Here is a 23,192-nt window from a genome sequence, read left to right on the forward strand (position 1 = left end):
TACAATGACAAGTTGTTTAAATTCACCAAATATCAACAGCTTTTCTTGACAGAAACAAAACTGACAGTAAAAAAAAAGAATAGAAGATGCCTATGGCAAATTATGGGGATGTCAAGTGGGGATCTCACTCTGCTATATTTCCTATAGGCAGACATCTTAGAGTCATTAGGATGGGAAAAGTTTTTTTAAGTGGTGCTGTGCAGTAAGCATATTGACATAAAAATACCGCAGTGCCTTTTTGAGTATTTTGAATATCCATGGTAATATATTAAAGTAAGAGCAATGCCTTATGTATGCATCCAAAATAAATAGTAAATTCCAGACCCCTACATTTACAAATGTGATTAAGAAACTGCTGTAAAAATTCCATAGACAAACGATAAGCAATTAACCCTGTGGTGTTGATTTTGAAGTAAAAGCTTAGTTAGAGTGAATATGGTCATCCACAGGTGACAACATCTGAATTAAAAAACTGTTTAAACAATAAAGTTTGGTAGCCCTTCTGTTTTGTTTAAAATCATGATCTATCTACAGAAAATTAAAAAAAAAAAAAAAAACAGGAGCAGAACTCCTTCAAAGCAAGACTTAGCTTGTGCAGACATTTTAGATTTTTCCCTTTTTAATATTTATAGAATTGTCTATAAATATTAAAAAGGGAAAAAAATCTAAAATTTCTGCAAAAATATCTGCATGTTAAACTCTTAAACAAGCTAATTTCAAATACATTTGCTGCACATCTGAGATACAATCCGATATCTAAAACTGCAGGAAAAAAGGGTGCTACAAGACTAATAAATGGAAAAAATCAATGCAATACAAAAAATGCTACCAGAATGATAATTCTGTAGTTATATCTATACATTGGGTAAACATGTTAAGTAAATAACAGCTATAGCAACATAAATAACTTCAGAATTTTGTTGCAAAGACTTGCTTTATTAACGGTAAATAAAAGCCCAGTTTATATTTATAAACTGTATATGTGTAGCTTATCTCTATAATAAGTAAGAACATTACCATTTAATTTTGCTTCCCTGCTATTCACCGAAAAAAAATATTACATATTTTATAAAGTTATAAATTTGGAAGCAATGTGGGTGCCTCAATTTTCAAAATCACAGAACAATATCAAAAAATAAAATGTCCTTCAAAATGCTTTTAAGTTTTTACTGAAATTTACAGTGGGTTTGTTTTAGGACTATGTCTTTAGTGGAAGGCCTAACACTATTTGGCCAGAAAATGCTCCTAGTAATGCTCCACCTGCACTGGGAGCTGCCAGTTGGGGTAGTCATGTCGAGACTCTAAGGGGTATATTTATTATGCTGTGTAAAAAGTGGAGTAAAGCATTTCAGGAGGTGTTGCCAGGGCAATTGCCCATCAGCAATTAGATTTTAACAGTTAGAAAACCAAAGCACAGCATCTGACTGGCTGCTATGAGCAACATTACTTTCTACACAGCATGATAAATATACCCCCTAAGTATGGAAATAATTAGGAGTGTTCTAGCTTCCTTATGAGTGCGAATGTAATTTAGGATCAGGGGAGAAATCCCTCATTCTTATGCCAAACACGTGTGCATAATCAGTAAGCCAGGAGAGTCACTCATTATGTGCATGTGTCTGACTAAATATGGCTGCCCACCAGAAGCTCCCAACCAATGTGGTGGCATATCGCTCAAATTTCTCTGGCCCAAACACTACAGCCTACTCCAAGGCGAGTGCAGGCTCTATTAGCTAGCATTTCCGGTAAGAAACAACTTTCCTATTTCAGGTGCCCTTTAAGCCCAGAAACGGTAATGAAAGAAAACCTTGATAAAAAATTTTAATCTGCAGGAGGAACACTTTTGACAAGACTTGACTAAGGGAAGTCTTGACCGTTGATATATATCTGCCCAAAGGGGATTTAAAACTATTACACACAACGTTAACTGCACAGACAGAGAAAAAACAGAAAGCAGGCAACCCATTCATAGTAAATTAAACCCGGTCAGCAATAAAACATTTTTTGAATAGCACCATAAGGGTGTAACATCCAGACTTAATAACATTTAAACATTCTAGAAGAGCTGCTGCAGCTAACACAGAGAATGACAAAAGATCAGTAGTAACAAACTGCACATAAAACACAATAAATACAAAACAGACTGAAGAAAGAAGTAACTGAAGCAACAATGAAGGGTAGCTGTAAACAAGCACGTTACAAAATTATATGATGCCTGAAGCTTACAGAAATTTCCTTAACAAAAGAAAGTATTAGCATAAAGATTATGTTGATATGTGAGGATGCAAGCACAGAATTTGTTATTTAATTTTGCTCATTTGCTCGAGCTTAGAAAATATATAATGTACTTTCAAGGGAAGCACCAGATTTAATGTTTGTGTGTTATATAAATTACTCACTTTTCATGCCACAGAAAATGGCTTATGTCTTTAAAAATGGATTGTGTACTTTATGTCATCTTTGTCCTTCAACATTTATCACCAATGTCTAATGTTTATTTTTTTTTTTTTTTTAGAAAGCATTTTGTGTGTTGCTTCGCAATGATGTTAAAAGGTCTCATGTACATAACAGTTACCCAGGGGAACAGTAGCAAGATGTTTACTCTTGAACATTAATACACTATTACTATAACAACAGGTACTGGTTTGCTGACAAAAATGTGGGCTTCTCTCTTGATCACAAATGCTCTACTGCCAGAAATGCATGTATATAGTGTTTTTTTTTTGTCTAAGGCTTTCAATGATTATTGTAAAATATGGGTTCAGTAGTAAAATGGGAACACAAGAATGCATAACTAAGGCTGGATGAAAAAGCTAGCAAATTAATAGAAATGTAATTAAGCATGTCATGAGTCAAATCCTTATATTTGATATTTAATGTGGGTTTTCATTAAAATTTGTTATACATAAGGACTAATACTGTACATCTTCCACTGTAAATCTAATGTTCTAGAAAAGCAAAGTAATATTTAATAAGTGATTTACTTTTGAAAAACATCTTACCAATTACTAAGTGTGTTCCTAGCTGTTAGGAGAGGGTACAAGTTGTCTAAACAGAGTTGTATTTGTATTTATTTATATAGCACCACAAATGTACACAGTGCTTTACAATATTATAATTAGCTAAAGAATAATAAATTCTTAAATAATAGGAGTTTCAATTACAGTTGGAATGAGGTCCCTGCCCAGAAATACTTACAATCCATTAGGAAGAGGAGACAGGAAGAAATAAATTTGTCAAGTAGGTTGACAAATATTGCTGTTTTTATGCTGTTATATTTATATACAGTGGTGTGAAAAACTATTTGCCCCCTTCCTGATTTCTTATTCTTTTGCATGTTTGTCACACTTAAATGTTTCTGCTCATCAAAAACCGTTAACTATTAGTCAAAGATAACATAATTGAACACAAAATGCAGTTTTTAAATGAAGGTTTACGTTATTAAGGGAGAAAAAAAACTCCAAATCTACATGGCCCTGTGTGAAAAAGTGATTGCCCCCCTTGTTAAAAAATAACTTAACTGTGGTTTATCAATTTCAATTTTCAATTTCAATATCAATTTCTGTAGTCACCCCCAGGCCTGATTATTGCCACACCTGTTTCAATCAAGAAATCACTTAAATAGGAGCTACCTGACATAGAGAAGTAGACCAAAAGCACCTCAAAAGCTAGACATCATGCCAAGATCCAAAGAAATTGAGGAACAAATAAGAACAAAAGTAATTGAGATCTATCAGTCTGGTAAAGGTTATAAAGCCATTTCTAAAGCTTTGGGACTCCAGCGAACCACAGTGAGAGCCATTATCCACAAATGGCAAAAACATGGAACAGTGGTGAACCTTCCCAGGAGTGGCCGGCCGACCAAAATTAGCCCAAGAGCGCAGAGACAACTCATCCGAGAGGCCACAAAAGACCCCAGGACAACATCTAAAGAACTGCAGGCCTCACTTGCCTCAATTAAGGTCAGTGTTCACGACTCCACCATAAGAAAGAGACTGGGCAAAAACGGCCTGCATGGCAGATTTCCAAGGCGCAAACCACTTTTAAGCAAAAAGAACATTATGGCTCGTCTCAATTTTGCTAAAAAACATCTCAATGATTGCCAAGACTTTTGGGAAAATATCTTGTGGACCGACGAGACAAAAGTTGAACTTTTTGGAAGGTGCGTGTCCCGTTACATCTGGCGTAAAAGTAACACAGCATTTCAGAAAAAGAACATCATACCAACAGTAAAATATGGTGGCGGTAGTGTGATGGTCTGGGGTTGTTTTGCTGCTTCAGGACCTGGAAGGCTTGCTGTGATAGATGGAACCATGAATTCTACCTTCTACCAAAAAATCCTGAAGGAGAATGTCCGGCCATCTGTTCGTCAACTCAAGCTGAAGCGATCTTGGGTGCTGCAGCAGGACAATGACCCAAAACACACCAGCAAATCCACCTCTGAATGGCTGAAGAAAAACAAAATGAAGACTTTGGAGTGGCCTAGTCAAAGTCCTGACCTGAATCCTATTGAGATGTTGTGGCATGACCTTAAAAAGGCGGTTCATGCTAGAAAACCCTCAAATAAAGCTGAATTACAACAATTCTGCAAAGATGAGTGGGCCAAAATTCCTCCAGAGTGCTGTAAAAGACTCGTTGCAAGTTATCGCAAACGCTTGATTGCAGTTATTGCTGCTAAGGGTGGCCCAACCAGTTATTAGGTTCAGGGGGCAATTACTTTTTCACACAGGGCCATGTAGGTTTGGATTTTTTTTCTCCCTAAATAATAAAAACCCTCATTTAAAAACTGCATTTTGTGTTTACTTGTGTTATCTTTGACTAATAGTTAAATGTGTTTGATGATCAGAAACATTTTGTGTGACAAACATGCAAAAGAATAAGAAATCAGGAAGGGGGCAAATAGTTTTTCACACCACTGTATATATACTGCCATTTTGACCTAAGTGTTTTCCCCAAAAATATGCAACTCAGAATCCCCAATACTAACAATTTACCACTGTGGCTTGGTTTTCAGATATTAAGATATTTGACTTAAGCACACTTAGTTCTCATATATTTGCATCTGATAAAAACATTAATTTGGCTTCCAACTACTATCGTAGGTCACTACAAAAAGAATAAATGTAAAAAAACCCAACATTAATTTACCACTAACCAATAGCTTGGCTGATAAAATATTGTTAATTTTATTTCTGGAGAAAGGAACAATTAACAATTAAGTTATACATAGGGTATTTGTCAAATACAAAGTCACTTGGGGCAAAGTCACTTGGGGGTGCCAAAATGTTAGGCACCCCCAAGTGACTTGAATCGCATACCTTTTATCCCGGGCTGGTGCCCCTGTTCAGAGAGAACAGCACCAGCCCGGGGTAGCTGCAGCGCTTCCTTCTTCCATGTATCGCTCGTGCACGCATGCGCAGCAGAGTGAAAAGCCGAACTTTAACAGAGAAGTCGGCTTTTCACTCTACTGCGCATGCGCCTATTATTCGCAGCGAAACGAAGCCGGAAGGAGGAAGCGCATCGCTCCAGGTACCCCGGGCTGGTGCTGTTTTTTCCTAACAGGGGCACCAGCCCGGGGTATGAGGTAAGTGATTAAAGTCACTTGGGGGTGCTTAACATTTTAGCACCCCCAAGTGACTTAGCCTTTCCTTCTCCTTTAAAGTAACAGATAAATAATGGATAAGTAGTCAAACAATGTATTTTCAATTATGTTCATGATATAGTTGCACCATAAACATTGAGGAAATCACCCCGTAGTTCCTTTAAAACTAAAGGAGCACTTTACCATTTGCAAATAACATTTTACACATTATAATACAGGTATGGGATCCCTTATCCGGAAACCCGTTATCCAGAAAGCTCCGAATTACGGAATGCCTGTCTCCCATAGACTCCATTTTAATCAAATAATTCAGAATTTTAAAACGGATTTCCTTTTTCTCTGTAATAGTTACATAGTTACATAGGGTTGAAAAAAGACCATTGTCCATCAAGTTCAACCCATCCAAGTAAACCCAGCACACAACCTATACTAACCAATCTATACACTCACATACATAAACTATATATATACAACCAGTAATACTAACTGTAGATATTAGTATCACAATAGCCTTGGATATTCTGCTTGTTCAAAAACTCATCCAGGCCCCTCTTAAAGGCATTAACAGAGTCTGCCATTACCACATCTCTAGGAAGGGCATTCCACAGCCTCACTGCCCTCACCGTGAAAAACCACCTACGCTGCTTCAAATGGAAGCTCTGTTCCTCTAATCTATAGGGGTGACCTCTGGTGCTCTGATTGTTTTTATGGGAAAAAAGAACATCCCCCAACTGCCTGTAATCCCCTCTAATGTACTTGTACAGAGTAATCATGTCCCCTCGCAAGCGCCTCTTTTCCAGAGAAAACAACCCCAACCTCGACAGTCTAACCTCATAGCTTAAATCTTCCATCCCCTTTACCAGTTTAGTTGCACGTCTCTGCACTCTCTCCAGCTCATTAATATCCTTCTTAAGGACTGGAGCCCAAAACTGCACTGTATACTCAAGGTGAGGCCTTACCAGGGACCTATAAAGAGGCAAAAATATGTTCTCATCCCTTGAGTCAATGCCCTTTTTTATACAAGACAGCACTTTATTTGCTGTAGTAGCCACAGAATGACACTGCCTGGAATTGGACAACTTGTGATCTACAAAAACCCCTAGATCCTTCTCCATTAAGGATGCCCCCAACACACCACCATTCAGTAGATAGTTCGCGTTTATATTATTCCTACCAAAGTGCATAACTTTGCACTTGTCAACACTGAACCTCATTTTCCAGTTTGCTGCCCAGTTTTCCAATTTTGTCAAATCGCTCTGCAAAGCGGCAGCATCCTGCATGGAACTTATAGTTTTGCACAATTTAGTGTCATCAGCAAAAATAGAAACAGTACTCTCTATGCCCACCTCCAGGTCATTAATAAACAAGTTAAAAAGCAAAGGACCAAGGACTGACCCCTGCGGTACTCCACTAACCACACTGGCCCAATTAGAAAATGTTCCATTTACCACCACTCTTTGTACTCTATCCTTCAGCCAGTTTTCTATCCAATTACAAATATTATGTTCTAGGCCAATATTCCTCAATTTGATAATTAACCTTCTGTGAGGTACTGTATCAAACGCTTTAGCAAAATCTAATAATAAAACAGTACCTTGTAATTGATCCCAACTAAGATATAAATAATCCTTATTGGATGCAAAACAATCCCATAGGGTTTAATTAATATTTTATTGATTCTTTAGTAGACTTAAGGTATGTGGATCCAAATTACAGAAAGACCCCTTATCCGGAATACCCTTGGTCCCGAGCATTCTGGATAACCGGTCCCATACCTGTATAACTCATTATAAATTAGCATGCATTTTTAATCTTTTTTTGAATTTTAAAACATTTTTACTAATACTAGATTTTTTTGTATGCAGACAAAACTATAGTTGCATGCATGCCTTCAGACACTTTCAAATGACCAACAGTTTAAAAAAGAAATATACGCCATTTTCACCAAAATGACAATTTGTCTTATACACCTTTTTGGCAAACTAATCTTACTCACTTTTCAAACAATAATCAACATTTTAGAAAACATACAGTATTTTATTTAAACAAAAAAAACTAAATCTAAATATATATTAGTCTAGCTTTATTATAAATTTAATTACTAAGCTATAATGAGGCAAAACCAACCTTTGTAGTTATTATTTAGTAGCTAAACATCAGAAAAGGAAATGTACTTACAATTCCAGGGACAGTTGCATTTTTGTCATAATATTTCTTCCTTTCATATTTATCCCTGATAAAGAATTCCACAGATCTAACAGAGATATTAAGGAAAAGATATCAAAACATACATTTTGTAATATTGCTTATTATACACATTTGGGATCCACAAAAAAGGTCTAAAGGCCAAGTTCTTTTATTTTCCCATGCTCCTATACAAAGTAAAACACAGCATTGAAAACCATCCTCCAGCCTTCCAACCAACCATCCAACAGCCTTATGGGATCAGTTGTTATGCAGCTTTAACTTGCATTTGGAACTACTGCCTCTTTATGTATTATATATGTATATAATTCAAAATTTCTTTTAATCCGGGTGTGAATACCTGTGTCCTACCCAACCAGTGCATGCACAGATGTTTTCACTGCGCACTTACATTATTTATAGTTAAATGTGACAGCTCTATTAGTGCATACATTTGTTGAACTGACTTGTTGGATAGATGGAATCTTAGGCTAGTTCAACTGACAGCCCCTGAGCTCTTTATAATTTGCCAATGTTTGTTGCTGATGATTAAATGGCTGGGTGCTTTTTTTTTTTTTTTTTTTTATATATATACAACTGTGCCATCACTGGCTGTGGTCAAATAGCCAAAATAAATATACAGGCATGGGACCTGTTATCCAGAATGCTTGGGACGTGAGCATTCCCGGATAAAGCGTTTTACCGTAATTTGGATCACCATGTCTCAGGTATACTAAAAAAAATAATTTAAATAATAAACCCAACAGGATTGTGTGCCTCCAATAAGGATTAATTATTTCTTAGCTAGGATCAAGTACAAGAAAATAATTTTTTTTAAACTGACAATTTTTATTGGTTTTGTTAGACATGGTGCATTACAACAATGGTAGACTGCTCATTGCAGTAGTCTGCGTTATGAGGATTGTCATTAGCTGGCATCATGAATAGCCATACAGTTATGAAAATGAAGAAAAAAAAATTGTAATGAGAGAAGAAAGAGGAAAAAAAAGGGGGGGATGGGTAGATAAGGAAAGTAAAAAACAGTATTGTAGCGGCTGGGACCTGTTATTTTGGTAGAATGGGGGTATAGTTCTCTTTTGTTATTTGCCAGTTTCTGTGGTTAGGGGTGTAATTCTGTGGTTAAGCTTGTATTGCCATGAATAGTTGGGAGTCGTTTTCATGGAGTAGCCAGATTTTTTCATAAGCACAAGGAAATCATTTTTAAAGGAGACATATTGGATAAATGGCAAAAACCCTAAATTATGAATAATATACGGTGCTGGTTTCACTTTGTGCTAAAAATGAATCCTATCTGTAACAATGGCCCCTTTATTGGAGCTCCCTATAGATCGTATCACTTCTCTGTCAGAGTTTGAAATGAGGGGTGGGCGTGTCCTAACGGTCCCTGCCAGACGCACAGTAGGAGGGGGAGAGCCAATCACAGCCCTGCACTCACACAAGCACAGACAGGCTTCAGTTCCCTATCAGGTCAGCCTAGCTGCTGATTGGTTCCTATCCTACAGTGCAGTGTACAGAGGGCCGCCGGCTCCCCAGCTCATTCAGAGAATCCAGCCAGCAGGAAGTGGAACAGATGGGCGGGGCTAGTGGTGTTTTGGGGCGAATTTCTCAATAAATCAGTCCAAAACACAACTTTTTTAGCACAATCCTTCTATATCTAGAGGAGTATAATTCCCTGGTACATTGTTAATTTTTATAGGATATGTCTCCTTTAAAAATTTTAATTATTTAATTATGGAGTCTATGGTTAACGGACTTCCCATAATTCAGAGGTTTGTGGATGACAGGTTTCCAGATAATGGGTTCCATACATGTATAGCATGCACTATTTTTATTTACATTTGCGGTTTTCCAGTATGCTTTCTTAACATATAATTATAAAAATCTGAAATTCTAATTTATGCTGTGTTTAAAGGAGAAGAAAAGGTGAAAACTAAGAAAGCTTTATCAGAAAAGTCTATGTAAATACAGCCATAAGCACTCATGGAAAAGCTGTGAGCCCTCTATCAAAAGAAACACAGGATTTCTTGTCTTTTTTGTGTATACATGTTCTTTGGTATCTGACTTCCTCTCTCAGAAAAATCCTTCATCCCCTGTGCCAGAGTCTGGGCAGCTCTGTCCTCTCTCCCTTCTCTTTCCCTCCCATAAGAATACATAAGACTTCACTCCCCCTCCCATCAGAATCTATGCTACCAAAGGCTAGAAGCTGCAGCATGAAGCTACTGAGACAAAGTTAAAAAGACAAAAAATTTTTGTCTTATGGAATTTGGAAGAAATAAAATTAAATTGTAAATCCTTAACAAATATTTTGCCACAGTTATTAGGTGAATATTTGGCTATCATGCTAATTTGTTAGGGGATAGGACTATGGGACAACGTTTGTTTACTGCACAAAGTATTGCATTGGTGATATCTGCCCAAGCAGAACATGTTAATGCTTGGGAGATCATTCTAAATACAATATATTTTCCATAGATTTTATTAATATTAGTGACTTGCGGGATATTTTGGCAACTGGGAAAATATCAAGCCAATTTGGTTAATACAGAAAACTCTTGCTAATAGTATGTGGTCAATGATAAACTTCTGCCATGTCTGGTTGTCTGAGTTGACCAAACACTTGATTTTCACTAACAGACAGCCACTTAACCAAGTTGGAAGCTTTCCAGTGAGTAAATGACCAAGTAAAATAAGAGTCTGAGCCCTCCCAAATTTTGTATTACACACAGCAGTCTTAGAGCAATGGGATATAGGGTGAATTTAGGAACTTCGGCACCTGCAATTATATAAAAGCTTGAGGTGTAGGTTAGGTCAGTCCTACTTTGCCTAGAATCTGTCCCACCCTTGATTGCAAAAGCTATCCAAGAAGACAAACATTTAGAATAGATTTAGAAGAGTATAAACTGATTTTTACAAAAAAAACAAGAAGGAACAGGGGGTTGCAGAGTAACATATAAGTTTTAATTATTTAATGCATGAAATGTAATTCAAATTTACAGCACCATAAACGCAGATAAAGTGTTTATATTTACTATACTGTACACTCTACATATTGTAAACTGTTACACTGTGCTTAAAGGGACTCAACTACTTATATGCAGTTTTATATTATGTACCATTAAAAAATACAACAGACTTTTTTTTTTTACTGCTGTATAGGCCTTTCTTATTAGCTACAAGTTTAACAACACAGATCTAAAACATCCATCTGAAATAAGGTTAGTAATCATTGTAAAATAACACATATATTTTGGTCTTAAAAATGCACCAAACAAAGCATTTTGTCACAAAACCCTATTAAAGGTTGACTGTGTCTTTATAATGTTTTCTTATTAAATTGTAAGATTGGCTATGAGGATCATGAAATGTAATTAGAGAAGGTGAAGAGGAAGAGATAATATTAAGATATGAATTTTAGTTCCAAGTAAAAAGAATACATGCATGTCACTATTTCTTTCACTGCAACAATGAAATTAGCATGATGCCCAAAGGAATGGTTAGTTTGCCAATGATAACTATTCAGTCAGCCTCGCACAATCGAAAGCGTGCTCGGAACACCAATTTAATATGCATTTTGTCTTTCTCTGAACATTACCAGTGTGCAGACAATTAAATTACCATTTAGTTTCATAGAAAAGTAAATCTTACATTTGCAGGCACATCTCATTGACAACAGAATAACTTTGAAAAGATCAAACAACCTCAAAGGACCAGAACTGTTGATTAGGTCTGCTGCACAATAGATCTCAGGAAACTAAAGTAATTAAAATTTTCAGATAAGACCTGAAATCCTAATAATGAACAGCTTAATGTAAAACTATCATTTGTCATTTAATGGTATGTGCAGCCTTTAATTAACTGTATCCCACAAGAGAAATTACACTTTCCAAGTTTTGCACATGAAACAGCTTTCACATTGTAAACTGCATGGATTAAAACAAAGGGTGCAAACCACTGCAAGGATTGAAATATGGTCTAAGCAAAACATCTGGATGTTCTTAACTGGAAGAGTAAAATTGAATGCAATAAAGGTGTCAATTGCTTTAAAAAAAATTAACAAGGAAAGCAATTTTGTATTACACACAGCAATCTTAGAGCAATGGGATATTGGTGAATTTGGGAACTTCGGCACCTGCAATTACGGTATATAAAAGCTTGAGGTGTAGGTTAGGTCAGTCCTACTTTGCCTAGAATCTGTCCCACCCTTGATTGCAAAAGCTTATGCAAACGCTATCCAAGAAGACAAACATTTAGAATAGATTTAGAAGAGAGTATAAACTGATTTTTACAAAAAAACCTAGAAGGAACAGGGGGTTGCAGAGTAACATATAAGAATGGAAGTTTTAATTATTTAATGCATGAAATGTAATTCAAATTTACAGCACCATAAACGCAAATTTAACACTTGCACCTTGTTTTTAGTGCATGACGATGTATTGTTTCTGGAAAGCTGTTTGTCATAAACAAAAATACATAAAAAATAGTTTGAATCTATTATCTAGCAGTGAAAAAACATAAATACCTTTCCTTAAGCAATGTACTTAGATTAAAATTCCGTTGAGGCCTAAAGGGGAAAGAAAGGGTTTCTAATTTCCTTTCTGTCTCCTTCCGCAGCTGCTGGATATATCTGGCTGCTGGATATATCCTTCCGCGGCTGCTGGATAAACAGATTTCCACAAAACACATGGCTCGTATATAGATCCTCCTTACCACAATTAATCAGATATCTCACAATTTACACATTCAAACAAACCGCATGGTATGACATGGAAACACTCAAGGAACACCCACTTTTAACTAAAGCATCCCAGTAGCCCCAAAATCTAAAAAACCAAGAAATCGATGAACAAAACCACAGACCCCCCCAAGAGCCAACAAATAAATAGAATGTTGGCAACCTATCCACAGTGAAAACTTCTCTCACAAGGCCCAAAGAGAGCAGGTATGAGCAAAAAGTTTGTTTTGTTATAAATGTTAAATTCAAATGTCTTATTCTCTTAAAAGTCTACTACTTTTAAGACACAAACATAAGACAAAATACAACTGCAAATGTTGTAATAGATATGTCTTATAACTTGAAAATAAAAACAAAGTAAAAAAAAAAATGATATGCTTTACTGCATGTACTGTCTTACTAATGTACATGTTGCTGCAAGAGCATTTAATGCCTACATAGCATATGCAGATTCGCAGGTCCAAAAACTTTAATCAGATTCTTGATCCTCTTATGGGAAAATTATATCCCACAATTCACAAAATCCATGCCTTAACTCTCAACATTCTATTTTCCTTGGATTTAGCCTCATTTGTCTTGCAAGTCATTCTGGGTCCCACATATACCTTCACCAGTTTACTACCTATGTTCTCTGCCCATTGGTATGAGATGATAGGGGGTTGTGTAAAGGCTTGAATATTAGAAAGATTATCTGATAGAAATTCCAATATTTTTTCTATATTTTAAAAATATTTTAACATAGCAACTTTACACCACCCAATAAAGAACATCCACATGGAAAACCTTTTTTTTTTTTTTAATAAATTTTTTTAAATATTATCCACATTTCTGATAATACATTTAAAGAAACACCTGAAAAGAAACAAATTTATGTAGTGTCCGTCTCCTTAGAAAAAAAAACAGTAACCTGGTTTCCGACCTATTTAGGGCTCTGGCACACGGGGAGATTAGTTGCCCGCGACAAATCTCCCTGTTCGCGGGCGACTAATCTCCCCGAAATGCCATCCCACCGGCAAAAATGTAAATCGCGGGTGGGATGACACATTCCTCTCAAGGCAACTTGAGATGAATGGAACGATTTCAGGGAAATTAAGGCGCCGCGTATGCCATCCCACCGGCGATTTACATTTTCGCCGGTGGGATGGCATTTCGGGGAGATTAGTCGTCCGCGAACAGGGAGATTTGTCGTGGGTGACTAATCTCCCTGTGTGCCAGAGCCCTTAGTGTATAAATTGTCACATGCTAATCATAGTAATTTAGCTTGATAAATAGTGAAGATCCACTTGAAATATTGCTGTGTTTTTCTTGAAGATGTTTTATCAGTTACCTGACTGGCTTTCTCACATCTGTAACAATTTTGTTGATATACATGAAAATTAAGTGTATTTTAAACACGCTAAAGAGTTGGCACTGAGACAAACTATTGGATTATGACCAGTGAACAGCCATGGATGGAATTGGATTATTATAACAAGAACATAAAAGGTCCATTTGCATGTATGAATAACAGTTCCAATCTATAAAGTTAAATAATTATCAAGTTAAAGGATACTGATCAGTTTGAGGTCTTCTGAAGTTTTCTGGTAAATTAGCTTCATACATTTGTCTTGCCTTTGTATTTCCCATATCCTGCATACACTGAAGAGATAAATAAGGTTAAACATTTGTAATCAATTTAAGTTTCTAAATAACAAATATATTTACAGAAATGCACATATAAAATTAGCTGTAAAATGCAGACAAATACACAAACACAAGTGATTAGATTAATTTGTTCAATAGGCTGTATTTAGTTGCTTTCAACTATAACCCTATAGACAAAAACTGTGGAGTGCTGTACAACAAAAACAGCTAACTAAAGCATTTTCATACCACCAATTGTTTTTTGCTAACGTTAATAGGAAGTGGTAATTTCAGAAACTTTTCTGCTAGTATATACGATCTAAAAGATCATTAACAAATGTTAAAGATTCAATGTTAATGCAGCTCTGAAAAAAAAAAAAAAAAGAGAAAGAGCATTCAAGATTGAATCTGAAGCTTTTTTAAGAAAAAATAAATAATTTATATAACTTTAGAGCAGCAGATGAAAAGTCCATATAATTATGAAGACACAAAAAGATAATTATTAGTATTATACATTCAGAAACATGCTGATGGATGATTCCGTCAAATGTGCCATTAGTTATCAGCTATATAATCTGTTTTTGCAGGGAAGTAAGACTCAAGAGAAAAATCTGCTTGGCTTAATTAGCAGACTCTAAAACAGAAACACAAGATAACTGTTAGTATGGAATAACAATTGAAATGTTATTATTAAAGTAAGCCAATAAGAAAACCAGAGCTGACTGGGCAGCATAAAGGAAATAATATGAGGTTTACTCAAAATCTATCCCTGTGTTCAGCAGCCTATTCACTTTTTAGAAAACAATATTCAGATCATGTATGTATGTATGTATGTATGTATGTTTATTTTTTATATCACCATAAACTAAGTGATTTAAAGGGGTCCCCAACCACCAGGCCGTGGGCTGTGCTGAACCGGGCCACCTGGTCTCCCATTGATTTTGTATTGTGGGGAGCTGTATTAAATTTTATAATGTAATAATATCAATAACAATAAAAATAAAGTGCATAATATAAAATGTTATAATGACATTTACATTATATATGTAATAATTAAATTATTTACTATGAACTAGTTGCACCCACCCAACCTTGGCCCTTGGAAAAATTGTCTTGCTTGAAACTGGGCCGTGGTGCAAAAAAGGTTGGGGACCACTGCTTTAAAGGCTAGATTACATTGTCAAGAATAGCCACATACTATTTAAGTTTAGTTACTATACCTGAGTAAATACTTGCTATGGGTTAAAGCATGGTGAGCAAAATACTACAGCAAAATTCCAGGGACAGGTACCCACCCTACCCAAAATATTTCACCACAGTACCGCCTGCAGGACCCATGCAGGGATGGTTTGGGTGCAGTTGCACCCCCTGCCCCAATGGCACTTACACCACTGATAATATCCATTCTTATGTCAAGCACATAAACTGTGATATACAGGGTCGGACTGGGCTGTCGGGACACCAGGAAAAAACCCGGTGGGCCCTGGCGACCCAGACCCGACCCTTGATGGCGCTCCTGCGGGCATCAGTTTTCCTCCCCTGATGCAGGACTCGTTGAACTGGGGCCCCTGCGGGGGGTTAGGAAGGCTCAGTTGGGACCCCAGCGGGGGGGTTAGGGGGTGCAGTAGGGCCCCCTAGGGAGGGGGTACGGGGGACGTGATCGGCGGGGGCACCTGCAGGGCCCCTGGGACGGTAGCCCCGGTGGGCCCTGCACCCCCCAGTCTGACCCTGGTGATAAGACTTAGGGGCACATTCGTCAAATCACGAGTTTGAATTCCTAAATGGGTAAAATTCGGATTGGATATGATAATTTCTGAAGATCGCAAATATCACGAAAATGCTTACAGAAAAATCGGAATAGTCACGATAATATCGTATTGGCGATCCGTAAGTCACAAAATTTTCATATCTGAACGAACGTAAACGGCAGGAAAACCTTTCCAACTTTGATCCTTCTGTGCATGAAGCCTCCCATAGGACTCAACGGCACTGTGCAGCTCCAACCTGGCCCAAGGAAAGTCACGATACTGAAGCTTGAATGAATCCGAAACTTTTGTACATGGCGCGACAATATGATTTTGTTGCAAAAATTTTGTCGAAAAGTACAAAAAAGTCACACAAAGGTACGAAATTGTCGTAGAAAATACGCTCAATAAGAAAAACTCAGATTCGGACAGATCATGCATTAATAAATGTGCCCCCTAGAGTCAGTAATCGCACAAATGTGCCTAACCACACCAATTCTCACACTATTTTATTTATAGAAACTAGAGAAGGGTGTGGCTGTGAATACATAGGATAGAGAGGGAGATACACGAGGGATAGAATATTCTTTGAAAAGCCATATATAATGTGTTAAAACAATATAAACAATTTTAAATCTGAAAAATTAGGGTGATGGAATACTCTTTGTGGCCCGTGGGATATCTTGCTCCTTGTGGGTGACAAAACAGCCTAAAACAAACAATAGTGATTATTAAGTGCATCGGGTTTTAGACCATTATTAATTTTATACTTATGATGGGATTATGATGCTCTTGAAAATTAAAAAAAAAAAAAAAAAAAAACTTATTTCATCTGAATAATACAAAGTGTCACAAAAACAGTGTTCATTTAAAAGTGAACTACACAATCATCCACAATCCAATCATGAAGCCATTTATATTTTACAATAGTTACCTACATCCTTCCATTAGGGTGAAAAATGTTTTTGTCTTTTGACTTATAGAAATCAGCTTGAATCAAACCTAGTATACAGCAATTTCATTAAATTTAAGTATTAGCTTCAATAATCATGAATTGTATCTTCCAGTTACTTTTATGATTAATTGCATCAAAATTAATTTTCAACCCATTTAACCAAATCGACAGCTGTAATCTCATTTTGAATACTAATCTTTCCCCTACTCCAAAACACAATTTAACATACATATACTGAATAATCTCTTCATCAATCTCAACATCATTTCACACATTCAGATATCAGATTACAAACCTTATCTTTTAACTAATAAAAATGGTGGTGGTAAATCCTTATTTTAAACCTAGAGGGGCTTGTTTTTTTATTTTATTTACATATCTATTCACATTCCTTTTTCAGTCGTTTATCAAGACATTTTAGGTCAGGTTTTAGGGATTTATTTATTGTATGGTGCCTATGTGCTCAAGTACCTCTCATGGAGTTCACTGAAGGTTTTCCCCACATATAGTTTAGGCAAGTACACCACACACCATATATTAAACCATTTTTTATACAGTGGATAAAATTCGGCAACTCATATACCCTGTCAGTTACTGGACTTTTACATTCTTTCCATGGAATCATATATGGACAGACCTTATACATGTGGCACTTAAAGGAACCCTTGTTGGTCCAAAAAATAATGATGTTTTCCTTCTGGCATAAGGTTCCTTAAAATGACTGTGGCACTGTTATTACAGGATATGAGGAGAACTTCTACCAAATCAGGGTCTCACTTTAGAACTGACCAGTGTCTTGACAATATATCACCACCAATATTTCTAATTACTTTTCCTTTCGTTTAAGCAAATCATCTTTATTCTTTTGGAAGGCTTTCTGGTATGCCAATTTGAGACATTTAATTGGATAACTTTTAGCTTAAAAACTACCCCTCTGATCAGTTCCTTCCAAGTCTTAAATACTAGCTTATTGGTATACTTATCTTAATGAACAAGCATACCAATGTAACAGACTACTGGTAGAGGTCTATTTTCAGTAAATAGTTAATCTTTCCCCCAATGACCTTTCTGAACAGAATATCGAGGAAACTGAGGAAACTCACTCTCAGATGTATCTAATCCAAGACGCAACTCATGAACATTAACTGAAAACTTTCCTTCCCTGACCCTCTCCAATCATATAATAGATACATATGTAGGATTAAGGGTTATTTTTCTCACCATTCAGGCATAAGATTTGCATAGCTTGGACAACAGGTACTTTCTATTCCTTTTCTCTGGACCTGGTTGTGTGTCAGAAACTGTAAAGTCCTTTACAGTTTCTATACCATATGTATTTATTATTATACAATGCTTTCACATGAGACAGTAAGCATGAACCTATATGTTATTTTTTTGCCAAAAGATCCTTAGTGTCTTTTATAAATGAAGGATGTATGTATGAATGGCTGTAACAATTTATCAATATAACTGCTATCAGTGAGACAGTTGTTTCCTGGCCCTATAACCTAATGGATTTTTATGTACTTTGTGCAAGCTACAGTAAGTAGCAATAATATGGTTACAACTCAACAGATATGCAAGCATGCCTTTGCTAATTAGGTCTTCTTAAAGGACTGTCCTCAATGTCATTAAATAATCACCTGTTGGACCTCTTTTTAAAACCTTAAAAAGTAGTTTACTTAAAGTGTCTTGATTCATTCATAGTTTGTTTTATCCATCAGTACATTATTTCCCCTCTTATTTGCTGGTTTAATCTCAATAAATTCACATTCTGTTTCTCTCAATGCTCTGCTTTCTGACCATGGCAAATCTATAATTTTTCTTATTTATACAATTGTTCAAGACCTTTAGTAGGAGAATTCATAAAAGCTTCTATGTGTGGATGCATAGAGCATGTAAGGAAACATTACTACTTAACTTGCTCTCTAAAATTCCCAAAGTGTCCTCGCCCACTTAATTTTCCCATAATAGGTCCTATAAAATCTGAACTGTGGGAAAATCACCAGTATTTACTCACAGATTTACTTTACATCCTTTATCCAGTCAAAAACATTCACATTCTTTTTAGGAACAAAGCTAAAACCTTCTCTAAAAGTAACGTATGACTTTGGTCCAGCTTAACTGATGACAGATCGCTTGCATTTAATTCTCAACTATTTTGTGATGTACAGGGTGGGCCATTAATATCACCAACCATTCCCATTTTATTAAGGTGTATACCTTAATAAAATGGGAATGGTTGGTGATATTAACTTCCTGTTTGTGGCACATTAGTATATGTGAGGGGGGAAACTTTTCAAGATGGGTGGTGACCATGGTGGCAATTTTGAAGTCGGCCATTTTGGATCCAACTTTTGTTTTTTCAATAGGAAGAGGGTCATGTGACACATCAAACTTATTGAGAATTTCACAAGAAAAACAACGGTGTGCTTTCAAGAAAATTGAAAGTGAGTAAGATTTCAGCCTGGCAATTATAGGCCAGTAAGTTTGACATCCTTGGTGGGCAAGTTATTGGAAGGCTTGTTAAGGGATCACATACAAAATTACATATGTAGTGGAAAATGGCATTATGAGCAGTAATCAGCATGGCTTTATGAAGGACAGGTCATGTCAGACCAATTTAATTGCTTTTTACAATGAGGTTAGTAAGAAGCTGGACAGTGGAGATGCAGTAGATGTGATCTATTTGGATTTTGCCAAAGCATTTGATACCGTTTCCCAGAAACAACTGCTTTCTAAACTAAGGTCTATTGGTCTTAGTGAAGATGTTTGCACATGGATAGAAAACTGGCTACAGGATCGGGTACAGAGGGTGGTTGTTAATGGTACATTCTCTACTTGGAGTAAGGTTCTCAGTGGGATCCCTCAGGGTCCTGTACTGGGTCCACTTTTGTTTAACTTGTTCATAAATGATTTAGGGGAGGGTATTATAAGTAATGTATCAGTGTTTCAGGTGACACAAAACTCTGCACACCAGTCAATTCTATCCAGGATGTGGCATCCTTGCAGCAAGATCTTGACAAACTGGCAATCTGGCCGGCTAAGTGTCAGATGAGATTTAATGTGGATAAATGTAATGTCATGCACCTGGGATGTAAAAATATGCAAGCCACTTATACCCTTAATGGGACTGCACTAGGCAAAACCATAATTGAAAAGGACATTGGAGTCCTTGTAGATAAAAAAAACTTGGCTGTAGCAAGCAATGCCAGGCAGCAGCTGCTAGGGCAAACAAGATTTTGAGCTGTATTAAAAGGGGCACAGATTCACGGGAGGAGGGTGTGCTTCCTGAAAGTACGTTCCATATGCTCCTACTTGTGCCTGCACCCGAATGAATGGAATACGCTCAGGTGCAAGCACATGTAGCCGAAATCTGCATAAAAACGCAAGAGAATTGCGTTTTTATTCGGATTTTGGCTACATGTGCCTGCACCCCAGCATATTCCATTCATTCGGGGGCAGGCACAGGTAGGGGTGTACAGCGTGTATTTTCAGCAAGTGTTTTTTGGCTTGCCAAAAATATACGCCATACACATGGTGTGGCATTAGCCTTAGGCTTTAGCATAGCCTGCCTTTCTGCACCACATTTGCCACAGGCTGTAAGGCTCTGCTGGGGACTGATCCCGGGACCTGGTGGTTCTTGGCTGCTCTCCCTAACTGTTGAGCCAGGAGAGCAGCTGATGAGAGGGGTTTGCTATGTAATCCCTTTCACCAGTGTCCTGGGCTTCATTACATTACCTCAGCAGCCTTATTGGCTAGGTGGGGTCAGCCAATCAGGGCTGACTCTGCCCTATATAAGCCCAGCCCTCCTCACAATCGGTGCCTGAACATTAATCATTTAGCACTGTGGCCTGACCCTAGCTGGTGTTCCTGTTCTGGCTCCTTTGTCCTACTTCTTCTCTTTGTTCTTCTTAGCCTTGTTCTCTTGCTTGCTTGCCCATTGTCTTGCTCTTGTTTCACTCCTTGTTCCTCATTCCTCTCCTCAGTCTTCACTCTTGTTCTTGACTTTGTCTGCTCCGTTCTGTTCTGCCTGATCTTGCCTTGTTTCACTCTGTCCCTTGCTGTTCCTGTCTGATCTACGCCCGCTCCGTTCCTTGCTGTTCCTGTTTGATCTACGCCCGCTCCGTCCCTTGCTGTTCCTGTCTGATCTACGCCCGCTCCGTCCCTTGCTGTTCCCATCTGATCTACACCCGCTCCGTCCCTTGCTGTTCCCATCTGATCTACGCCCGCTCCGTCCCTTGCTGTTCCCATCTGATCTACACCCGCTCCGTCCCTTGCTGTCTCATCTTGTCTACGCCCACTACGTCCTGTCCACGCCTCCTCCATCTTATAACAGCCCTTGCCTGAAGGACTCACCTTACCTTTCCTCACTCACCACAGTATACCCCTGACACAGGCAGATAATGTCCCCATAGATCTTTACGAGAAGTGTTGACAGGTGGATAGGGGCATACCAATCGCTGATGTTTTCTTCCAGAGAACACTAGCAGTTAAAATGCCTTGTGTGACAAACACCTAATCCTGAAGGCATACAAGGGGATTTTCTGCCAGATGAAGAAGTGTAAAATCCACCCTTGCTGCCATGCTTTGACTTGAATGGACAACACTTGACAGTACTGGTAATCCAAAACTTTGTGAACATTTCTACTGCAGGCAGTATTGAAACAAAGAAACAAAAAACATTGTAGGTACTAAAGCATTGTAGGTACTAAAGCATTTAAGAAAAAGGCATAATATTAACTCATACCAAAACACAAATGTTCTATAATGAGTAAAAACGCATGATCTGCACTTTTTTGAGTTCCAGCCTTGACCTATGTTCTATCTTAATTCTATTCCTGCAGCTTCATTGAAATTACATGTGTAGGGACCCTAAAATTTAAGCCCCTTTACTTCGACCCCTCGGAGGCAGGCATGCCATTTAAGTGAACTTTATTTAGAAATGACACCTAAAGGTGGTCCTAAATATGTGCTTATAAATAGTAGTTTTTCCCAAGACCAAAGGGAGTTTTCTCTGTGGTTCAGGAATGCCCACTAAGTGGCAGCGTTCTCCAGTATAAAAGGGGATGACCCACATGTGTTAGAGGTCTTTTTCCTGTTAGTTCAGTTAAGTAGAACTGTTATAGTCACTCTAGGGGGCAGATTTATCAAAACACGAGTTCGAATCCCGAATGGGAAAAATTCGGATTGGAAATGAAAATTTCTGAAGATCGCAAATATCACGAAAATGCTTCTGAAAAAATCGTATTAGTCACGATAATATCATATTGGCGATCTTAAAGTCACAAAATTTTCGTACCGAACGATTGTAAACAGCGGCAAAACTGATCTGATTTTTTCCGCGCAAGCTCCGAAAAAGTAGCGAAAGCGTTGGAAAAGTCGTGCAAGCATCGAAAAAGTCACAGAAAATACTTTGGACTGATCGAACGAACGCTCGGAGCATTCGTGGATAAGTAAATGTGCCCCTAGGAGTGAGAAAATTTATTTGGGCAGCTCAAGGCCCCTACGAAAAATTAGAGGGGTTATTAACTTATGGCATTTAAGGAAATCTCAGTGTTAAGCTCGGGGTCCGAAGAGAGAAGATCACTGGGTGAGGACATACTCCTAAATTGGTTGAGAAGATATTTATGCCACTTATTATTATTATTAACATTTATTTATAAAGCGCCAACATATTCCGCAGCGCTGTACAATAAGTGGGTTTCATACATTGGACATACAGAGTAACATATAAAGCAATCAATAACCGATACAAGAGGTGAAGAGAGCCCTGCCCAAAAGAGCTTACAATCTACTTATAACACTGCTGAGCATTTACTGGAAGTTAAATAAAGAAGTTATTGTTGGTTTGCAAGCAACCTCCAGTGCCCTGGTCATTCACTTCACAGGAAAATCCTCTGTTATCTGGTAAGTACTCTCAAATGGGCACCAGGTACGGCGAGTTGCCCATGTCAGAGGCCTACATAATTTTGCACGGCTCAAATAACACACACGCTCAAACATCTCTCAGTCAACACTCACGGATGTGCTACACACACTTACTTGCACACTGTACAGACTCAAATTGTAGGTTGGGTGCAGTTCCCCAATTGATGGCATTTTGCTATTTAATACAATTTTAGATGTAGAATAAAATTGCATGATATAAAACATCTAAATATGAACAGCACTACAGCATCGCATCTGGGGTGTTATTTTGGTGTTTTTCTTTGAACAGCTGGATTTGGACAGTTGTAACTTATGACCATCATAGTATATTATGGTGAATGCATAATGTGCCATTGGTTGTAAGTTACAGACTTTCTGTAATGTACCTCTATTAGACAA

The 23,192-nt window shown here is 37.4% G+C and overlaps 1 protein-coding gene across 2 annotated transcripts in view; it reads right to left on the reverse strand.

The window, feature by feature from the left end:
- Positions 1-23,192, reverse strand: part of smap1 (small ArfGAP 1) — a 101,835-nt gene that overhangs the window by 57,931 nt on the left and 20,712 nt on the right. For both annotated transcript variants that reach the window (NM_001126910.1, XM_012962730.2), the window contains 2 exon segments: positions 7,781-7,856; positions 14,092-14,177. In NM_001126910.1, the coding sequence (NP_001120382.1) occupies positions 7,781-7,856; positions 14,092-14,177 (162 nt within the window).

Source organism: Xenopus tropicalis, chromosome 5, assembly GCF_000004195.4.
Source record: "Xenopus tropicalis strain Nigerian chromosome 5, UCB_Xtro_10.0, whole genome shotgun sequence".
NCBI classification, from domain to species: Eukaryota; Metazoa; Chordata; class Amphibia; order Anura; family Pipidae; genus Xenopus; species Xenopus tropicalis.